Source organism: Gymnogyps californianus, chromosome 2, assembly GCF_018139145.2.
Source record: "Gymnogyps californianus isolate 813 chromosome 2, ASM1813914v2, whole genome shotgun sequence".
Lineage (NCBI taxonomy): Eukaryota > Metazoa > Chordata > Aves > Accipitriformes > Cathartidae > Gymnogyps > Gymnogyps californianus.
Window position 1 is genome coordinate 57883224 of NC_059472.1, and position 9747 is coordinate 57892970.

At 41.3% G+C, this 9747-nt stretch overlaps 1 protein-coding gene across 2 annotated transcripts in view; it reads right to left on the minus strand.

The window, feature by feature from the left end:
- SPIRE1 (spire type actin nucleation factor 1) overlaps positions 1 to 8809 on the minus strand; it is a 70659-nt gene extending 61850 nt beyond the window's left edge. For both annotated transcript variants that reach the window (XM_050891813.1, XM_050891812.1), the window contains exon 1: positions 8576 to 8809. In XM_050891813.1, the coding sequence (XP_050747770.1) occupies positions 8576 to 8704 (129 nt within the window). In that variant the 5' untranslated portion in view covers positions 8705 to 8809. The remainder of the gene's footprint in view (positions 1 to 8575) is intronic.
- Positions 8810 to 9747: the final 938 nt, after the last annotated feature.

Here is a 9747-nt window from a genome sequence, read left to right on the forward strand (position 1 = left end):
TAGTCAGTTGTGTCCTGGTAGAAACTAGAAAAGGCAAAGCCTCCACAGCCACTTTTCCTCTTGACCCCTCCGTCCTCAATGGGGTGGTGGATTGCGAAGCTCTAACACCTCACAGAAGTTAGAGACTCCAAAATTTATAGTGGACAAGCACTTGGAGACTCTGCCGTTGGACATTTCATTTCAGCCTGGAAGGGCTAACATATTTTCCCCAAGCTAAATCAGTTGGCCTAATTAAGAAGTTCTCCCCCACCCCATAAATCCTGCTTCTCTCATGCCTGCAGAGCATTACAGCTACAAGAACACCTATACTGCCCATTTCAAACAAGAGCTGTATATGCACAACTTAAAAACTGCAGAAACAAGTTAATCTGCTGTTTTGAATATGGTCTGTAAGGGCACCTACTGGGAACCTTCAACACATAACGTTATACGAGAGAGAAAATTGTACAGCAATTTTGCATGTCACTGTTAATTTACTTGTCTACTAAAACATGTATCACACACATAATGTAAATAATACAAGCAGTACTGATAAGGTACATGGGATATTCCCTATGGGATGTTGGCACTACGTGGAAATCAAAGAACACTTGTGCCTTACAGACACAATAGAAGATGTCATCTGAATCTGTATTAAAATGGCCTGCATTTTTAAAGTAGCGAAAGGAGCCAGTAGAGCTAAAAAGCTAGCTGCAACACCACGAACATCCAAGACTGCAAAGTCTACATGGGTGGAAACTAGATTCTGACAAGATGAAGCTTTGCCAAACCCTAACGTAAGACAAGCTGCTGTCCTGGCTAATTTTTCTGAGCAGATCTACTGTCTTTACCAGGCTGACAGTGAATCTGAAAAATCCATCACGGCCTTCTGTGCACTTATCAGTTTTAAACCTGGAGAGGGGAGGCGGTTGCGAGTTGAAGAGAGAGTGTCTCAGGCAGATCCCTTCAGCTTTGGACAGGTTGGTCTGCGCTGCCCGGCTGAGTGCTGGAGTTAATCCGTAGGACAGAGAAGATATGGGTCACTTTTGTAAGGGCAGCTCGGCTCTTTTTTTTACTTTGTTATGGGTCACTACAGCATTACTGTGTTAATTGACCATTACCCTGATTTCCAGTCATTAGTTAGAATTTCAAATTAATCTGATCAAACAAAAGGTACCTTGTGAAAGTAAACACTCATTGATCTACTTTAGTCTCCAGGGTCTATTTTAGGCAGTGCAGGCTAACACAGGTTCTTTGATACTTCAGATTAAACCTCATATTCAGATGTGTTATTTCTAACAGATTGCTTTGCACATTTTAGACATTTGTATTTTTAAAGGGAAAACTGGAGCTCTGTCATGACAAATTCTGCATTTTATGCACTACAGGACACCATTACCACCAAAGAATCCTTCCACCTCCACTAAAAACTGGAACTTTATTTTTACCCATGTATAAATTATTTATAATAATTGCAGCATAAAACAGATGGGGAAAAAAGTCCATGCCCTACTCTGCTTCTTTTAGATGCATAAAGGCCACACACAAATTTCAGGTGTATTCTAACCTCCCCATACATAAAAATAATCTGAACACCCAATCTGTGTTTCCTGTTTTTGTTGGACAACTCCTTGGATTCCTCAGACTATTTTAGACCTTAGACAGGTTATACCAGTATAATTATGTGAATTATGGGTACAGGGTTTTTTAACCAGTGTAGATGTGTTACTGTGAGCCATAATGGGAAGGTAAAAATCACCGCAGAAAAAGTGATTTGGTTTTGTCTCCCAGCCTGGAATAAGACACTCCAATCCATCTAAGCCCACACTGATGGAAGGGATGTTTCCACTGTTCTGTATGAGAATAGTTAAAGTAAGGAAAAAAAAAAGTGCCCTTCTTTTTTAATGGAAAGACCAAAGTCATGAGAGAGAACTTCCTTGCAAGTACATTTGGTATAATGCAGTTCTAAACAAAACCTCTCAAAATAAACATGAACAATACAAAATTACTTTTGCTTCTACGTATCTTTCACTTGCAGAGTTCTCAGTTGTCATAAATCCACTTGTTCTGCAGCTGTTTAGAAAGCCCTTCATATCAAACCCTATTATTGTTGTTAAATAATTTTATTTCAAAACCAGCAACATGGAGATATTGCTCATACATTACGAAGACTCAAACATGCAGAGACACACTTCTGATTTATTTTGCAGAGTCTGTCCTCAGCTCAGCTCCCTGGGCCTGCACAGTACCGGAGCTTCAAACACTGACTCCCTTCATGACTCAGCCAGCAGCACAGTTTACTCTGCCAGTCCTTCAGTTGTGCCTGCACAAATGTTTGAGGGGTCTTGCAGCAAAACAGATGAAGGAACTGATGGTGTTAAAAAAACAAAACCAAAAAAACCCCAACTTTTGGGATGCTTTGACTAAATACAGGTGACATGGATCCCAGCCAAGGTGACAGCACAGACAAAAGAAACACACTATGGTTTGAATGAATAACCATGATGTACAAGGCTTGCTTGGACCAGAGAAAAATAGCAGGTTTACTGCATTTCTAAGACAACTCCACGTTAGCTCAAAGAATGGTGAAGCAATAAGAAAATGCCTGTGGATGGGTCCTATTCAGTCAAATCTATATATTCCTTTGTTAACCCAATCTCAGCAATTATTCTTCTGGGACCCTCAAAATGTCTGGGTGTCTGAGGACACTGGGTAGTTGATACAAAAAGGTGTACTCTCAGTCAGTATGCTTTGGGAGGGTAAGAGCCCAAAAGGGAATGTTTTTAAGCCCCCGAGCACAGGAGATGAGCACTGGTCCTTGGGACTTTGCTGCTGAACTCAGAGGTCCCACTTCTGTCAATGCAGCACAGAGAGAAAGGCCAGGGAGTGTGCCAACACAAGTTGTCTACCTGCTCAGACCAGCACCATGAAGGTCCACCCTCAGAGGCCCAAACTCCCCAGGGGCATCCACCTGGGGGTGGCCTGTCACAGCAATATGATATGGGGGTGTGCTCACAAAACCATTTTGGGAGATCTTTGGGTTTCTTTCTAGCTTACAGTCCCCAAAGAGTTAAACTGCAAAAAGGAACAGCCAAAGGAGAATTTGCCCCCTCAGAACTTAAGAGGTACAAAAATTAGATAGTTGCACTTTCAGGGACCCAAACAGTTGGGACAGGAGGCTCCTTGACATTACAAAAGGAGTCTCAGACACCAGGTCTGTGTGGACAACTGAAGATCCACAGGTAGAAGATGATTAATTTTTGGTCAAGCCAGCAAATCAAGCTCAAGTACTGTGACAACAAAAGTGAAGGGAAATGAGGACTTCCAACCCACTATAATTTCAATTTTTCCCCCCATCAACATGTGGAGACATAGATTGCCTTTTTCTAAAAGAAGATGCATCAAGATAAAGACTAGCATGTGACATTTAAGCACACTAAGAACAGGACTCAAGAGAAGAGAGCTGATCACTTGTCTTTATTGAGTGTAATGATTTTCACAAATGCCCAATGTTGTTGCCTTTCTTTTTAATATAAAATGTACTGACAACATTTGGGGCATTGGTTACCATCTCAGTAAGGTTCCAAAATATTCACCAGCTTCAGACAGAGTTACAGGGTCCGCTGCAAGTTGCTTGTTTTGAAATGAAGCATAAATAGTGTTCTGCAGGCTCATATAAAAGTGCTAAAGCCAACCTAGCCTTAAACAGAATTACACTCACAGAAAGCTGCATCTTACTAATTTTAACCTCATGGACTAGGCAAAATTATGGGCCTTTGAATTCCAGTAACATGAACTCTTTAACTGTCTGTCATAAACAAATACCCAAACTTGTTTTTAACTGCATTTTCTGGTTCCTCTCTGACAGGTTCCCATATTATACTTATACGGGGTCATACCATATATATGGTAATAATGTATGTGCTCAAACTCAGAGGGAGTCTCCAAAATTCTTAGGTCTAAATGTAGATCATCTCATCCCGCCTGTAATTGCATGGAGACAGGACATACTCTCCTTTTTCTCTATAACTCTACACATGCCATAGATAGTTGATCTGTACTACCATCAGAGTACTCAAAACAAAACAGAAGCAGATCCATATCACCACTGTAAATTTCAGTTCCTTCCAGCTGAAACAAGTCAGTCATATACTTGAACTACCAAGACATATGAGTCACCTAGACTTACAAGTTTCTCATTTTGGAGACCACGCCAATGATTAAAGGACAATTAAAATATCTGAAATATGGGGGGGAGGTTGACAGAAACATAATTTATTCTTCCTCTTCGCTTACAAGCAAAGCAGAAACATGAATTTCTATCAATAAAAATATTGCAAACCATAATCTTGTTTACATTTGTTATAGCAAGATAGCACATGCTAGTCTGAAAATAATTTTCATACAAATTAAAAGGTCAGCATGGAGATTTCCTAAGTATGAGTTTTTGTTTACTATGGGATGTGGGTCACTAATTCATCTTTGTGAAGCAGCAGTTGCACGACAGTTAATTTTTGGTCAGAATTAATGAACATTATTACTGCACTACCTAACAGTGATTACTTAGGTAAGGCCTGGGACCAGAGGCCACTGAGCACCGGGGGCCTGTCTCTGAGACAAGAAGGTGTGGCTCGGCTACAGATAAGGTTCCTGTTAAAGTTGAGTTAACTTTCGGGACGAAAGGTGAACATAAGTAAGAGCAAGATACCGGTTCAGGAAGACCACTGCCTCCTTACGTATCCTCTACGAGACCTGCAGAAAAAGGTAGCAGAGGCAGTGACAAAGGTTAGTGTCACAACTTCCAGATACTACTGACAACCCCTCTGCTCTGAAGAAGAGCTAAGGTAAAGTCTACTACTGGCAGTAGCGATTTGGCTACGATGACATTCAAAGCTGGAAGAACTGACAGGGCTAGGGCTAGGATGGCAGTTCAGCCCAGCAAATACCAACACAGCATAAAACCTGCTATCAAAGAGTAATGTGGCTTTATTTACATCTTGAATTAGAAGAGGGTGCTGGCCTAGAATAAAGGATAATACTGGAACCGGGTTTAGGGTTGGGGCTCAGGCCAGCAGATATTGATAAACCAGAGCTTAGAAAGTGCCTCCAGGTTAACATGAGAAGTGGTGCTGGCTTAAACCACCTGACTGCAGAGATCTGTGGGATAAGGAGTGAGATAACATTAAGATTAGGAGTGGAATTAGGGTTTGAGCATACTCTGGAAGAGGTTGATAAATTGCATCATCTCGTTTCAGTATCAGGGAGGGCCACACGCCATGATAAAGGTGCCACATGACAGGACTTCACACACCCTTAGCAAGCCCAACACCGCCCAGCATGCCAGGCCTACTCTGTCTATACCCTGTGTTGACCCAAGGCTCCCCAAGCTGTACATGTGCTGTCAACCTGATGCGTTCCCGAGCCCTCAGGATTACTGTATATGTACACTTCTGTCCTTGTGTATGGGCACAGCGAACCTGGCACTCCCGAGATGTACAGACTTCCTGTACTGTATGTGCGTGGTGTGTATGTACTGTGGATGGGGGCAGGGAATAGGGCCCCAAACAAGGAAAGCATCTGTCTGAAAACATCCAGTCCTTACTGTCTCTCTTTCTCCCTTCATTTGCACTAGGGCTGCCATATCCGAAATACATCAAAGACTAAAAAAGTTAAGCGTCTGGCAACCAACATCTCCTCTCTTCATAGATGCATTTTTAAAAACAGTGGATCAAGTCTGTGCAGCAGGTTGGTCCTGCCAAGGAAATCAAAAGACATATCAGCCAAATATACCGAGAAGCAGCACAAAAGCTTGTCTGTGTCTTCTCCAAACAGGAGCTTTGCCAACGATGATCTTGGCAGTACTACTTAGCACTTATCCTTTTCCCAGCTCTTGGGAATAGGTGTTCACCATCTACTCGCCATCTTCTAGGTTAGGGGAGGGTTCAGGATTGACCTTGCCTCCTTCACATTACTGAACAACCTGACACATATCTTACCTATCTCTGTGTTTTAATCACAAAATAGGCTCACCCACATTAATGATTAATGGTGAAAAATTCAGTCTTAGTGGCAGACAGGCCTTGGACCTGACAATGACACTTTCTGGAGAAGGACAAAACATATAATCACATTTCAAGGACAAAATCATTTCAATACTGGAGACTATATAATTAAAAATCTTAAAAATCAATGTAAGTAGCACACAGCCCATCTCTACCATTTTCCAAGCTTGCAATTTAGACAATGCAGGGTAGGCAAGAATGACAGTTGCTCAATTCAACGAGCGAACCTGCTTCAGCATTCACTACAAACTGTGGAGGAGAAAGCTTCACAGTGAGTCTCACCAAGAGGGAATTAGAATAATCAAGCCTCATGGTCACAAGACCACACACTACTGTTGTGTAACAGTCACTGGGTAAATAAGGGTGTAGCCTGCAACACAGGTTACCACTGGGGGGAGGGGGGGGGGGGGAGAAAAAGCCACACAAAACATGGTCTTACCCCTGAAAAGGTATGAAGTCAAGAAAGGAGGATCTTACAAATCTGCATTGATGTCAAAAATGTGGCAGAACAATGCTGCCATTCTAGTACTGTCAATGCAGTAACAACACAGAGTAGGGAATAAAGGTGAGTCGCAGAGTTAAGCCTGCAGCAAATAATTTAGGCAAAAGCAACAAGAGCAAAAAAAGAGAATTCCAAAGGATGGAGGAGTAAAAGCTAGGATGATGCAGAAATGACAGCTGAACTTCAGTTCACCAAGGTGAAGTCACAAAAGCGGTACATTTCCAGAATGATAAAAAATTAATAGTGAAAGACGATAAAAGTTAAAATGTTAAGATGCTGATTTAAAAACATATAAATAGGCAGGTACCTCAGACTAGCAGAGATACATATTAACAAAGCAGAACCAGAAAGATGCCGTTCAGCAGCCTTAACAGTTGAAACCTGACCAAACATTTTCTTAGCCTTTTTGTATTTCAGGGATGTGTACCAGCGTAACTGAAGGATTTCAGAGAAGTTTTCCAAACTTATCTTTTCTTTTTTACAGGATTCAAGCAAAGAACTTGCAAAATAATCACTTCTACAAGCCACTGCCCTCAGCTCTGCAGATACAAATGTCTCTTCTGCCTCTGCACTAAGCGAAACTTCCTCTAATGATCCAACTTTGATTGTCCCACCAATTCACAGCATTTTTGCCAAACTGGGGGAAAAGAGGATATATTGCATCTATCCTCTATGTAACACCATGCTGTTTGGAGCAGCTCCCTCTCCTGGGGCTTAGCAGGGTGCTGCTGGCCACTTCTAGGGAAGATGACTGGGCGACGGGGAGCGGCAGAGGGAGGAAAGAGCAAAGCAACCTTCGCTGCTGCCTGCAGCGAGGGCACTGACTCAGCACAGCTGGGAGCAGCAGGGGCTTGAAGGGGAGAGTACTTCATCCAGCCAGGCCCTCCCCATCACAAGGGAGCGAAAGGCCATTTCATTCATCTCTCCCTCTGACCCCTGCTTCTCTGAGGGAGGGAGAAAAAACAAAGGCATTAAGCATTTAACATTATTTCTGATGCAAGGAGTATACAAAAGCATCTCAAACAGAAGTTACTCCCATTCCATTCTCTTAAGAGCTTCCGTCTTTACTGTCAACCCACCAGAAGTGTCGGGTTTTAGTGGGGTCTTGTTTCTGCGTGCTAAAGTGTCCTGATGTGCTATCCAGGACACTCTTCTAGTCTCAGCTTCCACCACTACACTCTTAATTTCTGTGACACACTAAGCCTCTGGTCCTTAGATATGACTTGCATTTACGAAGAAGCAATATACAGGGTTCAATCCCCTGGTACAAGTCAGCATACAATTTTCCAGCCTGTATTAAACTCTCAGATTATTTATGAGGTAAACCAATTATACAAATTTTGTCAAAATCCACACCTAGTAATACCTTTGTCTGTACCGAGGTCATTGGGCTCTAAAATTTGTAGTGAAGACTACTCCATAGAAAATAGAGGGTTAATACTTTTAGATGATTGTTCACAGTAGCCCAAATAACATTAAAGAACCTGTTGCAATTAAAATTCAGAAGCTCTGTTTCTAAATCTCACAACTCAGGTCAAGAACTGCAACCATAATGATCATCAATGAAATACTGTATTCTGACTCACTCCATACAAATAAGCTACTCTTATAAAAGCAATCCTCTGCTTCAGTAGAGGAAGGTGGCAAAGGAAGAAACTGATAAGGAATAATTAAGCTAATGCCGCACTAATGAAAAGCTGAATTAATTGAAACAGCCCACGAAGTATCCAAGTGTACACAAAGTAATTCAACAGACATTACATTGGAAGGCTGACTATCCAGTGTATGGATGAAATCAGAATGTGATATTAATGGCACATCCAATGATAAAGTTGATCATGGATTTTCTGTTGCTTACTGTCAAACATGAAATAATACTGCATGTAATTTTTGCAAGGAAACCTTCCACAATGACCAGGGAAATCAGAAAATGATACAGTCAGTATCACACTGGACAATAACATGGAAAATAGAGTTGATTTTCTCATTGATAAAAACAGTGAAATATCATATAAACTGCCCATTACTATACCTTCATGACATCTTTATAGGAATGAATGGCCTCAACTTCCTCTTTGTCATCACCGTCATCCTCCACTCCTTCATCCAGAGCATCATATCCTTCATCCCTACTCCCATCTGCTTCTGTGGTATTAGTCATGTGGTCAATAAGCTGTTCCAGTGGAGGACTTAATTCCCGCTCTTCATTGTCCTTCAAACCATAGTCCAGGGCTTTATATATAATAATCCCTAGTGATTCAATAACCTGTAAAAGTGAAAAAGAAATATTTAGTAATGCTATTTACATGAATCAATAGGTCAGTCTAGGAACACCCTTTTCTGGTGTTTGTATAACAAACTTAGCAACTGAGAGGGCAATAAACATCAAAATTAAAGAGAAAAATGATCCTCTAATACCTACAGTAGTACTTCAGTAATGCAGCATAGAACATGCAAGAGCAGGTCATACCACATACCTACCGCTTTCTTATTTCGAAGTTTGAAATAAAAATTTGTAATTTAAAAACAAAGCAGGACCTTTTTAGATTATTTTCCTTTTTTCCTTCTAATATGACAAACCTTCAAGTAACATTACTCTAGACTTTGTAAGACTGTATTACATGCATATGACCTTTTTTGGGAGGGGCAGGTGAGAAGAAATTAAAAGAAAGAACAAACTAACACGAGATGCCTCCCTCCTCCCACAAATTAATGACACTTGGAAACTGCCCTTCAGTTTCTGCATCTCTTCCTTGACCTGAGAGGTGTCTGGACACAGCTGTGGACATCCCAATACTAACTCACTGAGCACTGGGACATCGGCCTGCAAGAACTCCTTTGCCTGTTGCACAGCCAGTGGAGGCACACACATTTCACTGAAACTACCAACAACTGGATTTCATAGTAATGAGGTAGTACCTCGATTTTTCATTGAACTTGAGGCTTTTTTTTTTGCGCTCTGTCAAGAGCAAACCAAACAGACATCTTACTCAGTGTATGCTAGCAAAAAATTGTCACGAACATCCCAAAATGCTAAATGCACATTTTCTTTCTTGGCATTAATTATTTTCCTTACGAGTAATATTGAAGCTTCTAGCATTTTACAGAGGTAAAGAGATGGCATTTCAAACTGAGGAGTTTGGAAATGGGTATTAACGGAGAGGGAAGGGAAAATGGTATTGCAAGAGTAAACCACAAGAATGT